At 47.0% G+C, this 26417-nt stretch overlaps 1 protein-coding gene across 1 annotated transcript; it reads right to left on the bottom strand.

Annotated features, from left to right (window-relative positions):
• Positions 1-5557: 5557 nt before the first annotated feature.
• On the bottom strand, positions 5558-25334 carry GABRE (gamma-aminobutyric acid type A receptor subunit epsilon). Its single transcript, XM_057719423.1, has 9 exons — positions 25275-25334; positions 20913-21133; positions 20406-20473; positions 16304-16524; positions 15485-15567; positions 13961-14098; positions 8084-8236; positions 7767-7966; positions 5558-7486 (listed from the first exon to the last, which is right to left on the bottom strand). Exons 1-9 carry the CDS (start codon positions 25328-25330, stop codon positions 7124-7126), a joined length of 1503 nt encoding a protein of 500 aa, XP_057575406.1. The 5' UTR covers positions 25331-25334; the 3' UTR covers positions 5558-7123.
• Between the last annotated feature and the right edge of the window lie 1083 nt (positions 25335-26417).

Raw genomic sequence — 26417 nt, 5'->3', positions numbered from 1 at the left:
GTGGATTTTAAGTAGCACTCTTGTTGGCTATTCATCTATTTTTGCCTGTTCTACCACTTCGTGTAGGCCAAGCTCCCTTGGCTGTCCCTCCAACATTACTGGTTAAGATAATTTCAGACCCTGACTTCTGGTGAGTTAGCACTGCCACTTTGTCTGTATTGCTTCAGGGAACCATCATTCTTGCTGCTATTAGCCATCCAAGCTAATGTCTCTGCTATGGTCAGCCCGGGCCTGCAGAGGAGGATTACTATTGAACTTCTTAGTGATGTTGGTGCCTCTCTAACTGGTGCATTCTTCATGGCCTTGAGGAATATCATGTCCTCTGGGCCCTTTCATGAAATATAATCCTCTCTGGGCAGTCTCCTGGCCTCATCTAATGTATAGGCCCAACCTATACATTCTAGCAGAGGCACTTCCCTCAGACCTTTGAATTCATTCCTTTACTGTTTGCCAATGCAGTTCAGGTATTTCTGCTTTGCTCAGCATTGGCCATCATTTTCTCTAAGCTTCTAAGAGCCACCCTAGCAGAGATTTTGACCCATCCCCTGGGGTTCTTGCCAGGGTGTTAAATCTCATGTCTTGAGAAACTGTCCCCATGTCAGTGGATTCATGGTTATTCATTCTTATGTTCCAGCCCTTGTAATAAAGCATCCCCAAAATCCAGTGCCAGTGCTACCTCCTGACTCCTCCTGGTACATGCTAGCTAATTCTTGTAGCTCATTCAGGGCCATCTCTTTCCTCTTTTATTAGACCTAGTACTTTCCTGGTGGATTATGCTGGGATTTAGCTCTAGTTGGGTTGGCAGCCAGGAAAGGGAGTTGGACAGCTCCTGAAGGGAGCACCTATTGCCTTGAGAGAGAAAAGTCTCTAAAGAGTTTTCCAGGACTGCGGAAGTGCTAGCTCTTATTAGGGAGCGATGAACCACCTGTACAAGAAAGTCTACAAAGCCTCAATCCTTGAAGGTATTCACTTACATGTTCCCATTCTATGTTTCAGAGTCCCAAGTTTTCTCAAACAGTGTCCTCATTTTAGCCTAAGAGATATGCCTTGGCTGGGCAATTAATCATAGTCTGGATATTTGCAAGCATAACTCTTAAGTTCTGCATTTTCTCCTCATCTCTGTCTACTCTCCCACTGAGGGTGATAACTTTCTCTTTATAAGCTTCCAAAGAGGCCCTCTGACTCTCATCCTTACCTTTTAAGGTATTAAAACTGCTGTCAACTATTCTCAGTTTCTCCTTATTTCTCTGCAAGGCATCAATACATTTAGAAATAACTGGCTAACTCCACTCTCTTTGTATACAATGTTTCCCCCATAACCTTCAAATATGCTTGAATCAACAACATGGTTCCCTCCATTTGAATCTTTCCTGAGACAACCACCAGTGAAATCTTCAGGAATTGGGCTGTCACATTGTTTCAGATACTATCTGTGCCCCAAACTCAGGATGGGTTGCTCCTTGCCAGCCAGGTGGTGAGTGATCCCAGAACCCCACCTTACTGTGTGCTTTCGTATATTATTCATGGTATCAACTGGGTCATTTGAAGTTGTCTGGGAAGCAGATTCCAAGATGGGATTATAAGTGCAAGAGATTTGTTGGGGAAAATGTTTGTGAAAAATAAAGAAAGCAAGTCCTTCCCAGCAGGAGTAAGCTGGGAAACCGTCACGTGGGAATGAGGTCTGACACCCAAAAGGAGACGGAGAAGCAGTGATAAAGAAGAGGAAAAGCCTCAAACTGGAGAGCAGGATGGACATAGTCTCACTGACTTAAGGGGATCTCTGGTGCAAAGACTGCCTGTTGGAGTCCCTCTGCGTTTGGCAGAGGTGTTCATACTCTAGTACCCCTGCAGTGCTCAGTCCTAGGCTAGGAGCAGCCCACAGACAGTGTCACCTCAAATAAATCATACTTATGCTAATATTTATTTGTTATTTGTCTGAAATTCAAATTTAGCTGGATATCCTGAATTTTCATTTACTTAATTTGGCAACGCTACCACTATGGCAAGGTTGAGGTTTTATGTAGACACAACAGCATGGTCACCAACTCACTAAAGCTAATTTAACTATCGATCTTGCCCACAACAGAGACCAATGGTGAGTCCTACTATATCACCATTCTTGAAGAAAATCAACGAGTGACTTGGGGACAAGTTGACTACATTGAGCCTCTTCAGACTTGCATAGGGCACTGATTCATACCAACTACAATCAACACATTATGGAGATGGTTTTGCCTTTCTTTCCTGGAGGACCTCAAACAGTTCCACTATTCAAGAGCAGAGAATGTTTGATCTACTGAGACAGGATTTTATATAACTTGAAATGGACCCAGAGATCCACTTTCTGGCCAAAGTAGTCCAACACTGGGCACATGCCTGGGATTCTATTACATACCACACCACTGAGAAGGTCCTGGCCAGATAGAATGATGAAATGGTGTGTTGAAGGCACAATTGAAGTGTCAGTTTGGAGATGATACCCTGAGAGGATGGGTTGTTATGCACCAGGAAGCATTATACATCCTAAATCAATGACCATTATAAAAGAGGATATATAGGTTTGGGAACTAATGAGTAGGAATAGGAGTTGTCTTGCTTTTCATCACTCCCAGAGATCCACTGGAGGAATTTTTACTTCCCATCCTCATAATTTTGGGTTTTGCAGGTTTAGAGTTCTTGGCTCCCAGATTATGCCTTCATCAGAGGACAACACTGAGTCCCATTAAATTTTAATCCCTAGCTGGTACCCCATCACTTTTGGCCAAAAGAACAGAAATCACCATCCTGACAGGGGAAATCAACCCTAATAATTGGGAGGAGAGAAGGGCACTGCTATACAGTGGGAACAGGCAAGAATAGGTTTGATGTCTAGGTGACCCACTTAGGTACCCCTTGGAAATGACAAATAAGTCCTCCAACCACGGCTTGAGAAGAGCAAGGTGTACAGATCTCAGATCCTTCAAGGGTGAAGCTTTTAGTCACTCGACCAGGTAAGCTACCTAGATCAGGAGAGATGCTAGCTGAGAGTGAGAAGAAATCCAGAATTGGTAGTGGAACACAGACATGGTTATCAGTTAAGGTCCTGCTCCAGCGGCAGGTGCTGTAGTGTGTTTCACTGATCTTGTAAGTTTTCCCCAGGAAAAGAAGCTCAACATACCTGTAGGTGAGTTGCTCCAGATTTTATTTATCTGAGGCAAATGAGCGTGAACAAAGGGAGGGATGAACTGTATGGATACTGTGGGGCGCTACCAAGACCTTCCACATCCCTGCCCCTTCGGCAATGAAGCTCTCCTTTCTCCAACTGCTGAGATTGTTGAAGGCTGACAGTCTTCAACTGAGTCTTTCTCCAGATACACCCAAGTTCATGTCCCTTCCAAGTTCATGCTTACATAAATGCAAGAGTATAAAGGCCCAGTTCCTTTGCCCTGATTTGTGACAATTTGGAAAACGCATCCCAACTCTAAAACTTCCCGTGTGTACAGCTGAGGACCTAACGCTGGCTGTGTTGACCCCAGGAACACTCCTCAATCAGCCTCCTGCATGCTAATCTCAGTCTCAGAGATTGCTTCCCAGAAAAACTAACCAGTGATAGTGTGTGTTGTTATACATTTTTTGGCTTTTCCTTTAGTTATTATTTCTTAATGTGTACAAATTTTTCAATACTTTCCTTTACAGTTTCTGGTGCTTTATGGCTTGCTTATAAAGGCCTTTCCCATCCCAAGAATATAAACATATTCACCTATATCATCTTATGATTTTCTTTAAAAGTTTTAAAATGCTTGATTCATCTGTAATTTTGATGCAGAGAGAGAGATAGAGACCCGGTTTATTTTTAAATGAGTAACTAGTTCTCCAGACACTAATTAATTTTTTTTGACTGCATTGGGTCTTCATTGCTGCGTGCGGGCCTTCTCTAGTTGTGGCCAGTGAGGGATACTCTTCATTGTGGTGCGCAGGCTTCTCATTGTGATGGCTTCTCTTTTTGTTTTTTAAATACTATTTTATTTTATTTTATGCCACACTGTGCAGCTTGCTGGATCTTAGTAGCCCCACCAGAAATTGAACCCATGCCCTCGGCAGCGAAAGGGTGGAGTCCTAACCACTGGACCTCCAGGGAATTCCACACCTTAATGATTTTTTCAGTGTATGTGGTGGCTTCTCTTGTTGCGGATCATGGGCTCTAGGGCGTGCGGGCTTCAGCAAGCTGTGGCTTGAGGGCTCCAGTGGTTGTGGTGCAGGGGTTAGTTGCTCCGTGGCACGTGGGATCTTCCTGGACCAGGGATCGAACCTGTGTCCCCTGCATTGGCTGGAAGATCCTTAACCACTGAGCCACCAGGGAAGTCCACTAATTAATTTTTAAATTCCTATTTCCCCAAAACTTTTCTAGGGTATAATGTGCTTTTATCCTTTTTCCAATTTCTAGGTTTCAATGCTTAACTCATTTGTCTTCCATTATGTTTAGCAATGGAAATGCTTAAATCATAAATTTTTCTCCAAGTGCAGTGTTGGCTGCATCCCATGCATTCTAAAACGTATGTAGTTTTTTCTTCATTACATTTTTTTGATATTATGCACCCAATTATGGTTTTATTTTCTTCATTTTTAAAGAGCTGTTTACATGAGCTTTTTAAATTTACAAATGGTAGGAATTTTGTTTTTTAGCTTTACTGTATAGTGTGATTAAGGAATCAGGTTTGCACTATTTGTTTCAAAATGCATTTAAATATGAGTGCTCACGGATGTGCATGTCTCTGTTGCTCAGGAGCCAGGCTTCCTCCCGCCACCCCTCCCCACCCAGCATCTAATATCAGTAAAAGTGAGAAACTATTTTCCTTGTTCTCAATTGTTATTTGTAATGTGCTCTGGGTTAGGACATCAGAAAATACACAGTAAAGGCACATGGATTTCTTATAGGGAAAATGAGCATCATTTCAAGAACTTTCTGGCAAAACTGTCAGCTGTTCAGATACCATTTTGTCCCCTCCTTGGTTCTTATTACTGGTTCTGACTTTCCTTAGACTTGCATGTGTCAAAGGATGCCAGGGCAACACCTTCCAATATACCTTGAGAAAGTTAGTTTGAAGGGTAATCAACCAAGATCTCCAGGCTTATTCTAAGCCAAGACAGGGCATTAGGATTTCTGGGGTCTGGTCCCACTCCACTACTGACTGGTTGTGTGATAGTGGACACTCCTCTCTGTGCCTCAGCATCCTCATCTTTAAATGGTGGTTGGGTGGGGGGGGGGATATTCTGAGTCTGATGGTCTTTAGGAAGCTTCTAGTTGACTAGATGAAGCTAGAATGATGGGCAAAGCAAAAGGGAGAAGAGGCACAGGAGGAAGTAAGGGAATCAGTAAAAGGGGGTCACCCACTTGGTCACTCTCTTCCCTTAAGTTCTCCACTTAGTGAAGGGTACATGGTACGTGCGTGGTAGGTCTGAGAGTCACGGATGGAAGAGAGTAACAGACAAAGGTTTGGGTCGCTGAGTTAAGATTTAAAACCTGAACTGAGAACAAACTTGAATGCCCAAGAAACCAGCCATACCATCTATGCTTTGCTGATATATTTATTGATATATTTCCCCTTCTCACTTGATGGTGACAAAAAGCAGATGGAACCCCACCGTACCCACCCCCCAATAAAATACAGACACAGATTTCATTCAGCATATACAAGCATTGGGGCGTGTCCAAATTCACCTCACTGGGTTACCAGAGCCAGGAGAGGTTAGATCTTAGGGGCAGTCTGAGCACCTGAGGCCCAGGAATCGAGCAGGCCAATGCTGAAAAAAGGCTGCCACTCTGGGCTTTGCCACTGGGGTGCCAGCAGAGGCTATAGAATCAAATCATGGTGAAAAGAGCTGCCTAGCCCTGTCATGTGATCTAGAAAGTGACAGTGGGCTCCTGGGTAGTTTCCAGTAAGATCCACAGTCCCACAGAAATCTGTGCCTCAGGGTTCTAATCTGCAAAATGGGGATACGAATCCTGCCCTGAATATATCACAGGGCTACGAGGCTCAAAATAGAAATAATTTGTCAAAAATGCTTTTGCAAAAGGTAAAGTGCTGTACAAATTTAAGGGAATTCAATTGATTGATTGTGATTGTCAGAGTGCCCCAGGGATAGGAGTGGACTGACTCATGGATCCAGGAGCCAAGGGAGTGGCAGAACTCCTATGCTGTGCCTTAGCTAGGCACCAATCAATGCAGGTAATGCCTGCTGCCAAGCAGAGTTCCCTTCGTTTCTTGGCTCTGGGAAGTCACCATGGCCTAGCACCTGGGTCGGGGCTGGGAAAGTCACTGGGGAAGTTACAGAAAGAGTCACGAGGGTCAAGGAGGAGGAAGAAGGTGGCATACAAAGCAGGGGATCATTACTACTATTACACACGAAGATAGATACCCACTGGATGCAAGGCATTGAATTGGCAGTGCAGATGACGCATGAAGGCCAGCAGGGAGGGGAGAGGCAGGTGTCACAGCAGCAGAGGGAGGGATAATGTCCCCAATTGCTGGCTCCCCTCCTCCGAAAGGGATAATGCCAGTGTCCATCTATCTGCAGGGGAAGGGAGGGCAGGGAGACAGAATCAAGTATATAATAATCTGACTTAAGGATGGGGATCCCCTCCCCACTGTCATACTGCTGCCCAGCATCTTAAGGAGGTGTCAGGAACAGGCAAGCAGCTGGTTTGTGCACTTTGAGGTGGAGGCCAGAGCTGGGCCTGGAGCACCACAAAGGCAGTACCGGGTTTCTGGGAAAAGGCAGTGGGTGTTTGTTAGCCCTTTTAGGAGATATTAGCTAATCCACTCGCACATGGACACCATCTTAGGGAACTGGTCACTGAGAGCCTACGTTTTTAAGCCTGAGCATCAAAAACGTCCCTTGAGGAATAGAAAGGGGGGCTATATTACTTGAAATGGGATGCTAAGGAGATTCAGTGAATGGGCCAGGTAGGGGAGAGGGCCAGCAAGGACCAATTCCCTGCCGGTTTCTATTTGGGCAAGGGGGAAGGAAAGGCACTCTCTAGTTGCTGCTGCTGCTGCTGCTGCTTTCCCCCAACTCCCTAGGCAAAGGCTGTGGGACCTCCTGGGGAACTGGGGAGGCTGCCCCACAGGGTACCAGCTGCTGCCTACAGGTTAAGGCAAACAAGCCAGTAGAGCACATTGAAGAAGAAGAAGGTGACTGGGAAAATCACTCGCGAGTAGTTATCCAGGCGGTAGACGTGGATGAAGAGGCGGCCCTGCTGCCAGGTGCTGCCCTCACAAGTGGGGACTGTGCAGCAGTACTTCTCGCACCACCTGCAGCAGCCACCACGGCGAGGGGTGCCGCCTGGCCTGACGGACTGCCGGGCTGGGCAAGATGGGCCCTCCTCTTCCTCACTCTCCTCCTCCTTCTCGGAGTCCTCCTCTTCAGAGTCCTCAATGTTGCACACAAAAGCTTCTGGATACTCGATGACACGGACATGGGTAGGGGCTGGGGCACGGGCACGAGGCTGCAAGGAAAAGGGAAGAGGTCAGAACAAGTAAAGGGAACATGAACCAAGCCTAGGTGCTGCCTCAGGGTTTCCTGGAGAGTCTGTGCTTGGCACACTGTTTCCTGCCCCCCAGCATTCCCACCACCACATCAGAAAGTTTACTCAACTCCCCCCAAAGCGCCAGGTTACCCCCCATCACCTGGTGAGCTGGCCACCCACGTGTCATGAGTCCTAGTGCCCTCACTTGCATGCTTCCAAACTCCAAAGCCTTGCCACCACTCCCATACCCAGCTCATACATGACGAAGTTTCGGAGGACCACGGGGTGGCGTCCGGGTGTAGGTCAGGAAGTTGAGCACAGCAAACTCCATCAGAGCACAGAAGCAGAAGATGAAGCAGATCGCAATATAGAAATCCAAGGCTGTGATATAGGAGACACGTGGGAAATTCTTCCGGGAAAAGGTGCCCAAAGTGGTCATGGTGAGTACAGAGGTGATTCCTGTGAAGGCACAGGAGTGGAGGTGGGCGGAGCTACTGATCTATATATTACACTTTGGAAAGGACCTCTGAAAAGTCAGTTCTGTGCCTCATGTGTGTGCCCACCTTACCCACTTACCTAAAGAAGTCCTGGCTGGAGCAGAGTCTCTCTTGATCCAAAAGGAAATCCAGGAGATCATCGTGGTCACAGAAGAAGGGACATAGTTTTGAAAGACCAGAAAGCCAAAGCGCCTGCTCACATTGAAGAAAAGCGTAAGGACTATGAAATCACCTGGAAGACATTAAGAAAAATACCACTTTGTTACAGCACTGCCACGAGGGTCTCCCACAGGCAGGACATGCATATTAAGGGTCCTATTGTTCAGCTCATGGGATACCCACCACGGTCCTAGGACAGAGGCACATTAATCCAATGCCACACACAGAGGATCAGAAGAAGCCCGAGAGAAGACTCACCCATGGTCAGTTAAGAGCTAAGCTAGGGCTAGAACCTTAATCACTTCTTTCTTAGTTCACTGTCCCACATCCCACATCTGTCTTTCCAGGGTGGGGGGCAGAATAGTCAACTGAAAGGAGTAAATCAGTTAGCACTCTAGATATCAGAACCACACAGCTAACGTCCAGATGGCTGACTGAGGCCTTCACATTCACTGAGGTGCCATACCTAGTCTGCAGAATCATTGCCTTACACATGCACTACTGGCCCTTACAATATACACACTCAGGAAATGAACCACATGTGGCCTGTGGTGGAGGAAGCACAGAAGCTACTCAGCCTCCTTCCTATACATTCACATACTGGTGAAATGCCTTAGTTAGCACTGTTCCATCGATGGCCAAAAGAAATCACTTGCCTACCCAAACCTCTGATAGCTCCTTGTTCCACAAGAGCTACAGAATCAAGTTTACACTCTAATCTGACACTAAAGGGCCACTGCAACCTGGCTCCAACGGACATCTTACACATACACCCTACTCTAAGCTAAGCCCATCTACTCAGATTCCCTGAGATAGCATGCATACATTTATACCAATATTCAAACCCTGGACTGCCTGTTCTTAGTCTATTACCCTAGCCCAAATTGAGTGTTTCAAGAAAATAGAATTAGTTGAAAGTGAAAATTTCAGTCATCCCTCTAGATGTCAGATCTGCAGAGTATATACATCCACAAGGCAGACTGAGGTCTTCGCATTCATTGGCTATCATGTCCTTGATGTTGGCTCTCAGCCTAGATAGTGATGGCTCCTACAGGACCCGATGATAACCTATATCTCCAGTTGGCATCTTCTATTGTACCCCTAATGTTGCCTTATATTCTGACATACTCATCCCAAAGACTACATGCTCACCATGACTCCGGGGATTTTGGAGGCTTTTCTGAGGCCAGAATATCTCTTTTTGCTCTCAACATCATGTTGGGTTTATAATAGTTCAAATTCTGCCTCCTTAGTGAAGCTAAGCTCCAACTTTCCACCTCAGCAATGCCATAGAATTTCCTGGCCTTGAATTAGGTGGGCTTTTAAACCCCTGCACGGCAGGGCTCATCTGATCCCTGTTGCTATGCTCCTGCCATCCATGCACAGCACAGCTTGGTACCTAGCAGATGCTCAGCAACTCTTGCCACTGCCTGGCAACAGCTTTGTAAAGCAGACCAGAACACTAATATGTCCATGTGTCTTCCTATTTTAGAAAATAGATCACCTGCCCAGCAAGTCTGGTTATGTTGGGATTGAATGAGAAGAGCAGCCTTTCCTACTCACCTTGGCAGCACTGAGACTCAAGGGGCAAGACTTCTCAGAATCTTCTGGGAAAAGGCAAGGAAGTAGCCTGGGGTCAGTTGAACACCTGTGTCCAGAATAGTAGCTTTGCCGATAGAACTCCTCCTCCAGGGCTGCTACAGGGGGACCATTCGCACTTGCCTACTAGCCAGAATGTATTTACCAAGATCCTAGTTCCCTTGTTCTGGAGACTTGACTGCAATTTAAGACAGCCCTACTCAGCTACAACCACTTCCCACAAAACTTTGCTGAGTTTATGTATTCTTGTTGCAACAAGATTTATTATCCTATTGGCTTTTTCTATTTTTATTCATTTATTTCAGCAAAGAAGAGCCTTCTTTACTTGTCAAGAGATGGGAATTTGTCTTTTAAGGCCAAGTAAAGGATACTAACACAAACCTTCTTATTTCTGAGGAATGGAGGAGCATGGGTGAGGGAAAAAAAGATATCTGGCGCTGAGGAGCCAAAGGGAGAAAAAAGCTAAAGATGCTTTCTGCTCTTATCTACTTTAGCCAGACCACAGTTGGTCACTGAACTGTCAGAGGAACACAATCAAAAAGACTGGGTCCAGAGGACTGGGACTAGAAGGATGTGTGGAGCCAAAGCTTTGAAGAACAAGGGGGAGGAAAAAGATCTACAGTTGTATAGACTATAAAAGAATATGGAGTCCCTCCCATCAGGAAGCATGCACGAGCCTCCTGGATAGCTTCCTCTACAAGAGGGCAGACAGCAGTATCAAGCAGTATCAGCAGTATTTCATCTTGTGGAACTGAAAACCACAGTCACAGAAAGATACAGAAAATGAAAAAGCAGAGGGCTTTGTACCAGATGAAGAGACAGGATAAAACCCCAGAAAAACAACTAAATGAAGAGGAGATAGGCACCCTTCCAGAAAAAGAATTCAGAATAATGATGGTGAAGATGATCCAGGACTTTCAAAAAAGACTGGATGCAAAGATCAAAATGTTTACCAAAGACCTAGAAGAATTAAAGAGCAAACAAACAGAGATATGCAACACAATAACCGAAATGAAAAATACACTAGAAGGAACCAAGAGCAGATTAACTGAGGCAGAAGGGCGAATAAGTGACCTGGAAGACAGAATGGTGAAAATCACTGATGTGGAAAAGAATAAACGAAAAAGAAGGAAAAGAACTGAAGACAGCCTAAGAGACCTCTGGGACAATGTTAAACACACCAACATTCGCATTATAGGGGTCCCAGAAGAAGAGAGAGAGAAAGGACCCGAGAAAATATTGGAAGAGATTATAGTTGAAAACTTCCCTAACATGGGAAAGGAAATAGCTACCCCAGTCCAGGAAGCGCAGAGAGTCCCAGGCAGGATAAACCCAAGGAGAAACATGCCAAGACATATAGTAGTCAAACTGACAAAAATTAAAGACAGAGAAAAGTTATTAAAAACAACAAGGGAAAAAGGACAAATAACATACAAGGGAACTCCCATAAGGGTAACAGCTGATTTCTCAGCAGAAACTCTGCAAGCCAGAAGGGAGTGGCACGATATATTTCAAGTGATGAAAGGGAAGGAACCTACAACCAAGAATACTCTACCCAGCAAGGATCTCATTCAGATTCGACGGAGAAATCAAAAGCTTTACAGATAAGCAACAGCTAAGAGAATTCAGCACCACCAAACCAGCCTTACAACAAATGCTAAAGGAACTTCTCTAAGCGGGAAACATAAGAGAAGGAAAGGACCTACAAAAACAAAAACAAAACAATTAAGAAAATGGTAATAGGAACATACATATCAACAATTACCTTGAATGTAAATGGACTATTTACACCAACCAAAAGACACAGACTGGCTGAATGGATCCAAAAACAAGACCCATATATATGCTGTCTACAAGAGACCCACTTCAGACCTAGGGACACATACAGACGGAAAGTGAGGGGATGGAAAAAGACATTGCATGCAAATGGAAATCGAAAGAAAGCTGGAGTAGCAATAGTCACATCAGATAAAATAGACTTTAAGATAAAAAATGTTACAAGAGACAAGAAAGGACATTACATAAAGATCAAGGGATCCATCCAAGAAGAGGAGATAACAATTATAAATATAGGAGCACCCAATATAGGAGCCCCTCAATACATAAGGCAAATGCTAACAACTATGAAAGAGGAAATGCAAGGCAGAAATAGAGACACAGATGTAGAGAACAAACACATGGACACCAAGTGGGGAAAGTGGGGAGGGTTGGGGGGGATGAACTGGGAGATTGGGATACCAAATTGTACACTCTAAATATATGCTGTTTATTGTCTGTTAACTGTATCTCAATAATAAAAAAAAAGAATATGACCCAGGACTGGAACCATAATACTGGCTCTTTGATCTTGACCCTGTGGAAGACTGACTAGATTTACTGTAAGCTCAGTAGTTCTAGGGAAAAAGAACGAAGTCTAATGGGTGGAAGTTCCAGAGACTTCAATTTCAGATGAACAAGGAGATTTTTCTGATGAACAGAGTTGTCTAGAGAAGGAAGAAACTCCCTTGCAAGAAAGCAAAATCCTAATCATGGGTAAAATTCTATCAAAGGCTCAACAGCCAACAGTGAAAGATGACTCACTCATTGGGGGCAAGGCTAGGCTCTCTGAAAGCCTCCTGAAGCAGAGGTTCTCTGGTTGAAGGCCCAATGTGGCCAGTGTGGCAAGCTACCACTGCATTCTGAACCCTTAGGGGCTCAGTACATAAGTCTGCTCCAGATGGAGAGAACTGCTCAGGGACCAACTGAAAGAGTATAGGACAAGTCCCAAAGATAACTGGGATACTGAAGAAACCATGACTCAAGATCAACTCACCTCTAGCAGAAGAGAAAGAAGCCCTTCTCCTTTCTCCCAAGAACCCTCTTCTCTCCCAAGGAGGACTGGTGCTTACCTATTGTCATTGCTTTGGTGATGATGCTGGCTCTGGGGCTTTGTAGTCACTAGGGCACCATTTTGAAACAATGCACAACCATCTACTAAACGGAACCACTAGTGACTTGAAAGCCCCTGGGCCTTGTCTCCTCTGCCGCTTTTGATGATGAGTCCCCAACCTGTCTGGGGAAACTGAGGTGCAGAAAGGCAAGAGGCATGCCAATGGTTAGCTGGCAGAAGAGCAAGGGTCCCAAGGCAAAGGCAGTAAAATTGTTTACCCAGAGCCCCCAAGAAAAAGGAAAGCGTTTGTAAAGCAGCCCTCTGCCCCTGCCTAGTATTGTGCAAGCAAAGCTCTAGCCAGATGAGCATGAGCTCTCCCTCACCCAGTGACCAACTCAACGAGTAAAGCAAAAGCAGATTTTCTGCCTAGCCGCATGGAAGTAAAGCAAGATGCCTCCCATGGCAAATGGCTGGTTGGGTGACTTGTTCCATCCGCAATCTGGAAACGATGAGGGCAGTGCCACCACTGCCCTGACTTGGTCAGTATGTGTGAAGAGGGTTTCCAGGGCTGCTCTGGGAAGAACCATAGGGAGGTCCCTTGGCTCCTCATTCAGATCACCTAGGAACACAAGCAAAGACACTCACACCTAATTGGGATGTAAAGTTTAAGAGACCCAGGGCCCTCACCTTCAGTCCTTGTTAGGGACAAGGTCAGAAAACCAGTGATCACTATGTCCACGTTGAATCCACCATGAAGTCTTTGACAGGAATCTGTGTGTATCAGAGCTGCTCCTTTAAAATAAATGTTGATACGGCAGCCATTGTAGCTGCTGAGATCTCCTCCATATTATCCCAGCCCTCACCTAGCTGAGGACAGAACTCAAGCCTCCACCTTCAATTAGGGCAGACTGTGCGCCCCACTCAACTAGAACCACTCGGATTGCTTCTGAGTATGGAGAATTCACATGACCTCCATTTCCCAAAATCATCCAAGTAGGTCAGTCATAACAAAGACCTGGACACTGAAGGGTCTGCATGACAAAGCTAGTTGCAAATTCTGACAGCAATGAAACTGTATCTACTTACCTACCCTTTCCGGGGGCTTAGCAAAGCACTTACTTCTTTGCAGATGAGACTGAGATGTAGTTACAAAGTCTCAGTTTCCTCTGCAAACAGTTGTAAGTGCTTAGCATTTACAAAACAGGAGCCATGTTGGACAATATTTTCATGGGATGATTACAAAGCACTTGGATGAATGGATGGCTACCCCCAGTCATCCCTCCCACCCTCCTGGGCCTTGGCCTAGCCCTGGCTCAAAGGCACACTTACCAGCTAGAGTTGTGATAGTTTCAGTCGTGTTGCTCACTCCTGTAAAGTCAAACTGGAAGAGCTTCCAGGCATTACTCTCATTGATCTCAAGCGTGAAATTATCCCACTTGTAGATGATCTCACCCTCAGGATAGGAAACTGTAAGGCAATGTGGGAAGGAGAGTCATGTAAGACTGGGAACCCCAGCAGAGGTCTCCACCAGCACCGTGTCTGAGCAATGCCTTGGAGTCCTGACTCTGGCCTCACCAGCTGTGGGACCTTACCTCTCTTACCTCATTGCTGAAGTTCATCCAATAAGTGCATTTACTGAGCATTCCTCAGTACCATGACCTGTGCTGGACATACAGAGACAAGCAAGGCAGGAGCCCTGCCCTCAAGCATTCACATTTTATTGAGTAAGGCAGTAAGTACACATCTGCTATTGTTGGAATTCCTCTGAGAAACCTCTGCCCGTGGGAGAGTGTGGAAACAAAAGAGGGAAAGATCGGTTGGGGACACACCCAGAAAAGATTCCATAAAGTAGGTGACATTCCCAATAAGTCTTAAAAGTCCAGTATAAACATCCTCTGTATAGACGAGGCCAAAGGGGTGAGGAGGGTGTTCTATGCACAGAAAGGTGAAAATGCCTGACGTATTATGGAAATGTCAAAAGCTCAGGATGGCTAGCTCACAGCGGATGGATGAGGTATGTAGGAGTGGATAGCAGGGCCAGTTCATGAAGGGCTTTGAGGGCTATTCGAAGCAATTTGGAATTGATCCATGAGAGTTCAGGAAGGATTTGAAACTAAGAAGTGACCTAGTGTAGAGGATGCTTCAGCTAGGTCACTCTAGTTCTTATATGAGGATGGCCTGTTGACACAGAGACCAGTCATGGGAGGCCAGTGCAGTAACCCCAGGCACAATAAAATGAATGAAGGCAAGAGTTAAAGCTGTGGCAGTGAGAATGCAGAGAAACAGACAGGATCAATAGAGATTTGGGCGGGAACACCAACAGGATGTGTTGACTGAATAGATGTAGGAGGTAAGGAGAAAGAAGCATCAAAGTTCTTGGCTTGGACAACTGGGTGGGTGATGTTGCCTTTCAATGAGACAGATGGGAACACAGAAGCAACACATCTGTTTTGGAGGTAGAGGTTGGGAGGAGACCAAGTATTTAGTGTTGGACATGTTAAGCTTCAAAGTGAAGATGTTGCAAAGTCCAAGTGGAAGATGACAAAGACCTAAACCAAGGCAGCAGTGACAGTGGAGATGGAGAGCAGACATACTTGAGATACACTTCAGAGGTGGGTGGCTGATTTGAGATGGGGCGGAAAGGAGAGGGAGGAACCCAGCCTGAAGCCCAGGTTAAGCAACACAGTATTGTCAGCAGGAAAGGAGATGAGGATGGATTGGGAGGCCCTGGGCAACTCTGGCACCATCTTAGGGGAAAAAGCAGAGGCAGAAAAATGTAAAGGGAAAGGATGAGAAAAAGAATGGGCCCAGCATGGTGACTCTGGGGCCCCAGAAACCTAAGAAGGTACTCACAGCTAGAGAAAGACAGAGGGCAAGAGTGAGAATCCATTGGAAATTTGACCATGTGGAGTGAGCATCCAGCATCAATGGTCATCCTGGAAGGGAGAAAGGAGCCTCATTAGGCTGACACTGAACACTTATGTCTCCACCCAACTTGGGCCTGGGGACCACCACCAGTGAGTGGCAACGGTGGGAGTTGAGACAAAGAGCTCAAAGGAGAGACAAAAAGAGAGGAAGAACAGCTTGGAAATATCTGGTTACTCTGGTCTCCATCATCAGAGAAATGTATGGACCAACATAGATGGGCTTTTGTATCTTGCCCATCCCAGCTTCAAGGACCTGCCAATACTCTCTCACTCTTTACCACCTCCCTGCCCCCATATCACCCGTATGCAACCTTCCCCTGCCCAGCATTCAAGTATCCAGCTTGGTCTTACATACCTTTCCAGCTGCCGTGCTGCCGCGCCGCCTGGACGATTCCACCACTGTGGACGTGTCTTTGCATCCAGTGCCCCCTTGGGGTGGAACTGTCCAGGTGGTGCAGTCACCCTGCTACATTCTAGTTGGGGGAGTTCTGGACTTGGAGCCAAGTACCTAGGTATCAGTCCGAACTCTGCTACAACTTGGTATGTGGCCTTAAGCAATATCTTTCTACTTTGAGGCCTTAGTGTCTGTGGCTATACGTGAGGGGATTGAGCTCATAGTCTAGGAAAGCTGGAGGGGCCCTTAGAAGTATCGTTCAGGATGAAATCTCTGCCCATGTTTCTCTGGCAAAAATTCAAGGAGGGGAAGAAGAGTCGCAAGAAGCAAGACTCCAGAGGCTTGACATACCTGATTGTGTACAACACCTTGCCATCCTTGTGGATGCGGACCATCTGGTTGGGCATGGTGATCGAATGCTCTTGGGTCCTCTTAGAATTCCTAAAAAAGGTGTCCGGGACCCATAAGAGGCTCACCAAGTTGCCATTGAGAACAAAGCTCTCAAAGCTGCCATTGAAACGAAGGCGTTCATCATACCAAGTCTGGTAGAAGGTGATGTCAATGGTGTACTCCTGGTGGCAAGGATAGAAAAGCACACATTTGGGGCTGTGCAGACAAAGAACATTCCCATGCCATCCTGTGATGGGCCTATCAAGTAGATAGGGGCCCATTTAGGTTTGCACAGAGGAAAACAGCATGAGTTTGGGTGTAGGATGTTTTCTATTTCCAGGTATTCCCAAAAGAAAAAAAACATTCCCAAATGAATAACAATCTGGGAAGATACATTTAATTCAGAAACACATAGGCGACGGCGGCTTAATTGTACAGGCTGGGCTCATCCCATCACTGCTCCCTGGTAGCCCCACAACACCCTCTCAGCCCCTCTATTTCCACAGCAAATCAAAGACTTCAGGTGCAAATCATTCTAAACATTTACAAACATACACATTTTTGATTGCATACAGTGAAGTTGCCCCTTTCAGCTTTTATTTGGGGAGCACAGATGTTAATTAACCTATGATTATATGCTCTCTAGGTATTGTATAGCCCATGAATTATTAAACACCAAAAAGAATGTTTAATAGTAAGAAGCATGAAAAGCTAGAAATGTGCACCACTGGTACTTAAGGGAGAAAAAAACAGACTGTAATAGAACTGAAAGCAGCTGGAACAGCAAGTATCAGAACTAGGCCAAGGTAGAACCTTGAGGGCTAGGTCAATCTCCTTTTTTAGAGGTAGCGACACTGAGGCTCAGAGAGAAAAGAGCCTGTTGGAAGTCAAACAAATAGTTAATGGAAGCATACCGGTTCTGATGCTCAGAGCTCCATTACCATAGCCTTGCCCTGGGACAAGCTCCACCCATCTTCTTCTCCAGTGCTTAGTTCACTTGTTTCAAGAATCCCTTTGGGATCAAGGTCCAATTTTCCTCTGAAGGACCCGTAGTCCTTTCCCCTGAGTTATTCTGCATCGAACAACGAGCACCAACCAGAAACCCACAAGAGGCCTGTAGAACCCTCGGGGTGGGGATGAGGTCAATACAGTCCCTGCTTGCCTTTGCTGCTCAGACCAAAAGGTGGTGAGAGCTGCTGCAAAATTGCAGAGAGCCAGCCCCCCAGACTGAGAACGTTCCCTGGAGGAGTCCAGAGAATCACATAGAAAAAAGCTGGCAGCCTGGCTACCATTCACATGGGAGCCCCTGCCCTGCCCTGCCCAGCCACACCAGCCTTCACAAGTGGCCTGCAGGGTGGCTCTGCAGTCGTAAGTGGCTGGCAGTTCCAAATTGACCTACAGAACTTCTGGGTAGCCAGAGGAATCTTCCCCTCTACAATCCATGCCTTGCTCCTGCTCTATGTTAGAGTGTTTCAAATGAGCATTTAATTTCTATTTAACAAGATTCCAATTGTAACTTCAATATACATCAACTGATAACTGACGGTTCAATTTTTCTCCAGTTTGACAAGGGAGCTTGTTTTCTCTCCCTGAGGACAAATTCTGTGTTCTGCACAACCTCTGATTGACTGAAGGATGTTGGATGTCCCCCTCACCAAGCACCGGACTCTATAGTATCACCAGAGAAAAGTAGGCTGTACCAGGACTGGGACCTCCCACAGCTTTAAAGAACTATTAGGAACGTAGAAGGCCAGACTTCTCCGAGAGGTGTAATACCACATGAATGTTTGGAATCGTCTAAAGGCACTTGGCCCAGGCTACAGCACCATGTTACCAGCCAAAGAAAATCAAGTTGTTGGCTCCTCTTTGGACCAGCTCTGTGTTGCCTGCCAGGTTCGGTGACTGCTGGGTTATGAAACTGTATCCCTCAGGCTTGTCAGGTATCAGCACTTTTGGCGAGAGCGATGCTGCCGACATTAGTAGGCACAGAGCAAAGAGGGCTAGGGCATTTGGCTGCTGTGAGTGGGCTGCTGCAAGGAGACTGTAGCCACAGATTTTCTACTGCTTTTCGGGCCACTTTCTCCATCTCCCCACCAATGATCTGAAAGGTCCCTTTCCTATTAAGAGTAAACAGTGGCCATGATGGTGGATCAAAAGACCTCAACCTCTGGCTCAGAGCCAGCATTTCTTAGTTTCTCAACAATATTAATCAAACTGATTGCCAAATTCATACTCAACTAGTAGTAAGCACATTGATAACAGCAAAAGAGTAAATCTGACATCAAGGAAAGAGGAGAAGAAAACTTTAAAACATCCACAGAAACTCAAAAAGATCTCCCTCCTCTCAAGTTTCTCTTCTTCCTTGTTATTTCCCAAAAGTCTGTGGCCCCCATCTTGAGCACTTTTTCTCCTGCTCTTACTCACCCTGAGGGAAGCCACCTGCCACACTGTGAGCTGCCCAGTGGAGGCCCATGTGGCAAGGACTACGGAAGGCCTACAGATGGCAGCCAGAGAAGAACTGAACCCTGCCAAGAACCATGTGAGAACTTGGAAGTTGATCTTCTCTTAGTCAAGTCTTCAGATGAGACCCCAGCCCCAACTGACAAATTAACTGCAGCCTTGTGAGACCCTGAAACAGAAGACCCAGGTAAGTTGTGCCTAGATACGCAACCCACAGGAGCTGTGACCTAATGACTATTTGTCATTTAAAGACACTGTGTTTTGGGGTAATTTTTTTGCATAGCCATACATAAGTACATTGTGCCTCAAGAACCAGGCAGCCAAACAAAGCATTGCAGTGGGAAACCCCACTTTTCCACTCAGCCTATGTAAACACCTTGATCTTCCATGAATGTTTACTTACCTTTGAGGATCTATTTGCAATTACCATCTCAGAGCCTAGACTCTGAGCTCACCCACTCACATGGTGTTTGTTGGGTACCAGTGTGTATGCTAAAACTGTGTCTGACCTGGGCCAGCTCAAGGCTATGGCTGCGATGGGAGTTGGTTACCACAGCTTTCCTCATTATCAGGCTCCACCGATGAAAGTAGCATTTGCAGAACATCTTTTATAATTTATTTGCTCAGCTAACATATACTGGGTCCTTGACATCAAGGAAACCATAGTTGAGAGAGCAAGGCAGAGAGAATACATAATTAAAATACAATGATGTAGAGAAGTTGAGGTAAACGACTGTGATGTAAGTTAGAAAGGTCTGAGAGCCAAAGAAAGGAGTGTGGTATGAGTAAAAAGGGAGCAATGAATAGATGTAGAGGTCAGGGAAGTTGCCATGAAAGAGACGCCATTTGAGCTAGATTTTGAAGGATAAGGTAGAAAGTTGGAGCAATGCCATCCCAGCCTGGAAATAGCTTGAACAAAGGCTCAGAAGTACAATATAGCCTGGGAACACCCATATGCCAGTGTGACTAGTGCATGGGGTCTCTAAAGGGGTGAAACAAAATAAAAGTAGAGCCCTGGGTTGGCTCTAGCCATGAAGAGCCCTGACTACTAGAGTGTGGGGTTGAACTTCATGCTTTAAGCAGGGTCAGGATGCAGCAGGCACATCACTCAGGAGGCCGGGTTAGTAGGTGGATTGGGTTAGGCAGAGACCTTGCGTTTTCTATATATCAAGTGGGAGATAATGGAGGCTAACAGGGGACAGTAGTGATACTAGGATGATAGCAACAGAAAAGGAGACAAGGAACTAGGGCAAAATTAGAGAAACAGTCCTAGAGCAAGAGTTGGTAACTACAGGCTGAAGTCCATAAAAATCAGAAGAAAAGAGCCATGCCACCGTGTTGTTTAAAGTTGCTTTATTATTTTTATTTCGAATGAAAGACAGGAAGATATAGTCACAGGATTCCGAAGGTCCTCTTCATGAAGCAAGGGACTTGTCCCTTTCAGCCTCCTTCTCAAGTCCATGTTGGTTAAAATCTCTCCCGCCACCCCACCCCACCCCCACAAAACTCTTATTACAGACACACTGAAAAAACAAGTACGTGAAACACCTCATGGGTCCTGTCCCTAGGCTAGAAGATACTATAATATAAACTCAGTACTCACCATGTCCAGGATAGAGATAGGCCCCAGGGTGTTGACAGAGAGCTCGACAGTGACCACAGTGGGCCTCTCTGTAAAGTAAGCAGAAGTGGCCGAGGTAAGTGTCAAACAGAAGCATGGGGCAGGGGAGGGTGCGGTCAGTGGGGAATAAAGGGGGTAAGGGCTGGACTCCAATGTGTCAACATCTGATACCACTCTTCCCTTATTCTTTCACGGCAAGACCCAATTCATAGATTGTTAAGAGTTGGACATACCTCAAAGGTCAATCACTTAGTCCACTCATCTCATTTTATAGTTGGAAAAACTGAGGGTGAGAGAAGGGAAAAGTCTAGACCAAGGTCAATGGCATTGCTGAGACTAGAGTTGACACCTCTTACTTGACAGGTCAGCAACAGCTGTTTCTGCCCACATGCAGGGCACCATCACCTACACCCCAGGCCCCCTCTCCACACTGAGGCCCTCAACCCTCCTCTCCTCTAGGGTGGGAGACAACTATCTTCTGCTACTCACCACCAATGCCAGGGCGCAGTTTGTAGTCATAGTTATTCAAGATGCCATCCAGGATTTCAGTGGCTGTTGGCATTTTGCGAAGTCTGTCATGGGTGTCAACAGCAGTGGGCTTTATTTCTTCAGAGGGGAGTTCCTCTTCAGGAGCCTGGGGCTTGGGGCCATAGACATCATCATCTCTGGCAGAGGCTCCCTTCTCTGATTCCACATGAGGTCCTTCAATCCTAGAACATAAAAAGAAACAAGTGAAGCTCTGTCCTCCATTCTGTGGGGGCCCCAGCTGGTGCCTCTTAGGACAGAAGTAAACCAAAATATGTCTGCAACCCAGGGCATACTTAAAGAGTGACTGGTAACAGTAAATGAAGAGCCAGTAACAGATTATTCTTGTTAATTTCTTCTAAAGCTTGCTGCTCTCTGGGAACTTCCCATGCTATCTTTCTTTTACGGACATACTTTATTTTTTTTTAATCGATAACAAAAGCAATTTTGAGATTTTAAAAGAATTTTTCAATGTAGAATCAAGAGGGTTAGGTCTATGAGCTCTGGCCAATCAGCTGCCATTCCTAGCCTTGGTCTCCAGTCTGCCTGACCAGTGTCACCTGGGAGCAAATGGGCAGGCAGAGGGCCAGCCCTGGTGAGGAATGCTCAGGAAAGCCAGAGCACTCTGTCCCAGAGAGGGGTAGAACACTGTGGGAAAATTCTGCATTTCTTTGCTTTTGTGATACTCCACTGTACTGGAGTTGGGGGCCACGGGTGGGGGAAGCTCTGAGCACTGAGAAAAGACAGAGACTGTCGTTCAGGAAATAAATGGCCAACAGGAGTTCAACCTGAGTGCCACAGCCATGCACCATAGCCAAAAAATAATACAAAGAATTAAATTTTTTTAAAAAACTTAGAAGATGTCATCTGCCAATGTATGAAGCTTACCGATGGTGTTAGATATCGGGGTCATGCTACCTTTGCTGGGAGGCAGTGAGGAAGGGGGCACCAGGGGGCTTCTGAGGTTCTGGTCATATTCTAGTCCCTGATGTGGGTGTCTTGATATCAGTGTGATCATTTTCTGACAACTCATCAGCCGTGCACTTATGATTTGAGCACTTTTCTGCATATATATATATGTTCTAATTCAATAGAAAATATTTTGAAAAATTAAAATACTAATAAAAATCTGCAAATATATGGACCTTATTTGAATCCTGATTTTAAAAGGCAAACCATTAAAAAAAACAAACAAACACAAGAAACTTACTGGTTAGTTTCTTCAGCATGAAGAAATTATTCTAAAAGTTTTTGGTGTGATAGTGGTATTTTATTATGTTTTTGAAGTCCTTATGATTAGAAATACATACTAAAATAATTACATATGAAATGATATGATGTCTGAGATTTGCTTTAAAAGAATTTAAGCTGGAAATGGAGAGTGGGTGGGATACAGAGAAAATAAGACTGGCTATGAGTTGATAATTAATGAGGCTGGTGATGGGTACATGGAGATTCACTCTACTGCTCCTTGTACTTTATACGTCTTTGAAAAAAATTTATAATTAAAAGCTTTTTAAAAAGCCATCATCAAAATTACTCTGTGATGCTGGAAGGCAGGAGAGTGTTTTCCTTTGGGGAGGAGGCTGTACTTGGAGGGGGCATGTGGTGAAGCTTGTGGGGGGTGGGGGAAGGAACTGGCAATGTTCTATTTCCTGGTCTAGGTGCTGGTTACCTGCGCATGTTTACTCTGTAAAAATCCACTCCTGATTTCTACACTTTTATATTTCTGTTACACTTCCAAAATGATTTTATTTTTTACTAAAGCAATCAGACAACTTGCTTCCTCAAATAAAGGGTTAACAGGGCAGGAGCCGTGGGTATGGCCTCTGTACTGCAGACCAAGGGACTGCCAACTTGAGCAACAAAATGTGTTTTCCTGCAGTATTTCAAGCTCTTAGAATTGCTTAACTGGCATACAGATGTGCCAAGTCGATGCCATTTCTCATGCCTGAAGTGGCTAATTCCCATGTGGGCAAGGGAAGAACTGGGCTTGGGAAAAGCAGTTTCCATTTCCAAATATCATATCCAGATATGTCCTCTTTCCCTGAAGCTTTTCCCCCAGTCCTCTGAATAGATCATGCCAGCCACTGTGGGAGGGGAGGAGGGAGAACTAGGGGACTGAGACCCTGCAAAATGAGTCACTTGACTGGGAGCAAGGCATGATCAGGACTAGCACTGTTAGCCAAGACCACCCAAGAGCCTGCGGTGACCCCTCCAGAAGTCCAAAGCCAACAATAAGAACCCCGAGGTTCAAGAGGCAAACAAACAAACAAGCAAAGGCCTGAAGACCACCAAAGCCTCTCTGCTCCCAGCCTACGTCTGCTATGAAAATGAGATCAGAGGGTCTTGAGGTTGCTGTCTTCCACAAATTGCTTTTGCCAGTAAAAAATTTCAAACGAACAAAAAAACACCCTCAAACTGGGATCTTTGGGGTTAAGGAGCTGCTGACAATGTATACCTTTCCTCTGCTAGCCATTAAGCCCACTTTCAAGGCTAGAAATAATAAAAAAGTGAAAACACTCATGCACTGGACTAGGGGGATCTTTCCATGGGGGCTTTTCAGGCATCCACATCCCTCTAGATGTGATGATCCAAGATGGAGCTGAATTTCTGCAACCCCTCCCCCATGGAGGATGTTCAGTCAACTGGCTGGGGAGAGGGAAGGGAACATGAGAAGGGCCACTGGATTGTTTTTTTCCAAATCAGTCCTCTTTTTCATCTTACAGATGGATAAACTGAGGCCCAGATGGGGGAAGGGGCTGTGCCCAAAGTCATACAAGTGATTTTAAGCTGAGCCAGAGCGATGTGGTTCAAGGTGGCTCTTACCAGCTGCCCCACTGCTAGCTCCCCAGCTCTTTAATGACATCACAGGTTGCCATGTTGACAGTGTCTTGAACGTCAGTTACTGCAGCCACTCCCCCTGGCTGGAAGGGTAGTTTCCATCACAACAGCCTCTCTTCCCTGCTGTTTTCCTCTCTGTTCCCCCTCCCACCTTCTGCACCCCCAGACCCTTCTTTTGCCCTAACCAGTCACCATGTCAGCTCCCCCAACTAGTCCAATTCACATCTGGAGGGATGTGGATGACTGGAAAGTCCTAGCACGCATTCAGAAATATTTACCAAGCCCCCTGATGAGGCCAGCACCCTCTCCTCTCCCCCATTGCACCAATGAGCCAGCAGGGAGCCACACAGCCCCCCCCACCCTTGAGGAGCTAAAGGATTCTGGGGTGGGGAGAAAAGGCATCTCCCCTCTCCCCCTCCCCAAAACAGAAAAGCAAGACAAGCCCAGTGACATGGAGGCTTTGAGAATGCTGGAAAGATCAGATAGCTTAGGAACTTGTGACAGTTTGCACCTAATGGGAAATCATCTCAAAAATATGAAGCGATCATCTTCCACCGTCAAAAGCCAGAAATGCAGGGGACCACCTTCCTGGCAAAGTCCCAGGGCCAGAAGAAGGTGTGAGGGAAGCTGGCTGCTCAGGGGAAACCTGCTACTAGTCTTTGGAAAAGCGGGGAGGGGCTGAAATGCAGGACCCAAACCACAGACCTAAGAGATTACCATTCCTGGCCTCTGGCCCCAGTCTGCTCAAGACCCAGCAGGGTGTCTGGGGGGATAAGGCAGGAAGAGGAAGCTGGCGGCAGAGGGGGATGGGGTGGACAGCTGGGGTGGGAACTCTTAGACTGAACCAGGGCTCCTGCCTGGGACTGGCACCAAGAGGAGCGGCGGGAAGGAAGCAAGTAAAGTCAGAGTTGTCTGGCACAGTGCCTAGTACTCACTAAGTGCTCAGAAAACAAAACAAAACAAAAAAATTTTTTTTGAACGAGAGGACAGAGTAGCCACACTCAAACATTTAAAGCTCCTTTCCTCCACCTGCCCACACGGCTTTCTGGGCGCCACCTTTCCCAAGTTCCCCCAGTCCCCAGAAGCGCGAGCCTGCCCTCGTCGGGCACCCCGCGGGCCGCTCGCCTCTTCCCACCAAAGGCTGAGAGGGAGGGAAGTGCTCACTCCCGGGCCGCGGCGGTGCTTTGGAGGGGGAGTCCCGAGGCGTAGGGGGACGAGGACGGGAGCGGCCGGGTGACAGGCATCCCATCTTCCTTCCCGGGCGTCCCCTCCGGGCCTGGGGCGCCCGTCCTAGGGGGAGCGGGGCAGAGGCTGGCCGCGCGCGTCGAGGGGACGCGGGACCAGCTAGAACGTGCGAGGGCCTGAGCCAGGGTGGGCGCAGGGCTCGAGGAACACGGAGTGCGGGGGTCTCAGGAGCCGGCCTCACTCCCGGGGAGAGGGAGCTGGGCTCGGGGGCTCCTGGGTCCCGGGCTGCAGACTCACCTCGACGGAAAGATTACGAACGTGCCCAGGAGGATCAGGAGAACTTTGATCAACATCGTGGCGGAGACCGGCGCGACCACTCGTGCGGGGTCGCTGCGCACGGTCTGGCCGCACCGAGCGCAGCTTGGAGGGTTTTGTTGGGCTCCAACTTTCACTCCTCCCACTCGCCCCGCCCCGCGCCCCCCATCCTGGCCCCGCCCTCTAAACCCCGATGGAAATCTCCGACGACTCGTTCGCGGCTGCGGCAGAGGGAGGGGTAGGCTCCGGCGGGCGGGGGGAGGAGGAGGGAGAGGAAGAAGGAGCCCTGTCGCCAAGGCCCCCCCGCCCCCTACCGCCACCACTGCAGTGCTGCCAGACAGCCAGGGGCGGGGGACGTGGGGGAGGGAGGAGGAGGCGTGTCTGCGGTGCGCGGGCCCCAGGCTGGGAAAGCGCCGACCCGCCGCTGCGGCTGGGAGAGAGGCTGCGAACTGGGCCTGGCAGGGGCAAGATGGGGGGCTGCGACACCCTCCAGCCTGCTGGTGCGCAGCGGGGTCAAACTGTGGCTCCCAGCCCTTGGCTGCCCCCTACCACCTGTTGCACCTCATCACTTTCCCAAGTCCCCTGGGCTCTGATATTTCCCCCACACTCCCGCCACACCTTCCAGTCCTTCAGAGCACATCCCTTGGCATCCAAAGGAAGCTGGGTAACTTAGCACCTTCCTTGGCACAGGGGAAAAAAGAGATCTGGGAGTCTCCCTAGGAAGCTCTGATCTGAGTTACTACACAGGCCATTTTCCCAGGTGTTTGGGAGTGGGGGGGGGGGGTGGGACCTGCCAACAGAGGACCAGGTCAAGGCATTCAGGGGAGGATTTTCTCTGAACCCAAAGGAAACATTGACACAATGTGGCTCCCAGTTCAGCCCAGGGGCCTGGGTGTAAGAGGTACCACCTGGGGTGGAGGGACCTTGGAAACCCCCTTTCCAAGATTGGCTGCCCATATCTTTCTGGATACTTGGCTCCTGGTGATGTCAGAAGAAGTGAGAACACACTAGGGTTGGGGGTGTGGTGTCAGGGTCAGTGGCCCCATTTGAGGGGGACATCTCAAGTCTCAAGCATCCTTGGACTTCATCTTTCTCGCTTAGACCCTCATGATTCACTTCAGAGGG

Source organism: Hippopotamus amphibius, chromosome X (genome assembly GCF_030028045.1).
Source record: "Hippopotamus amphibius kiboko isolate mHipAmp2 chromosome X, mHipAmp2.hap2, whole genome shotgun sequence".
Taxonomy (NCBI): domain Eukaryota; kingdom Metazoa; phylum Chordata; class Mammalia; order Artiodactyla; family Hippopotamidae; genus Hippopotamus; species Hippopotamus amphibius.
The sequence above is the reverse complement of the archived record's forward strand: the minus strand, read 5'-3'. Positions and strand labels throughout refer to the sequence as shown.

Coding starts and splice junctions, on each gene's coding strand:
- GABRE (XM_057719423.1), bottom strand. CDS start 25,330: ATGTTGATCAAAGTTCTCCTGATCCTCCTGGGCACGTTCGTAATCTTT. Junction 21,134..25,274: donor TTCGTAATCTTTCCGTCGAG/GTGAGTCTGCAG, acceptor TTTATGTTCTAG/GATTGAAGGACCTCATGTGG. Junction 7,967..8,083: donor TCCAGCCAGGACTTCTTTAG/GTAAGTGGGTAA, acceptor GTGCCTTCACAG/GAATCACCTCTGTACTCACC.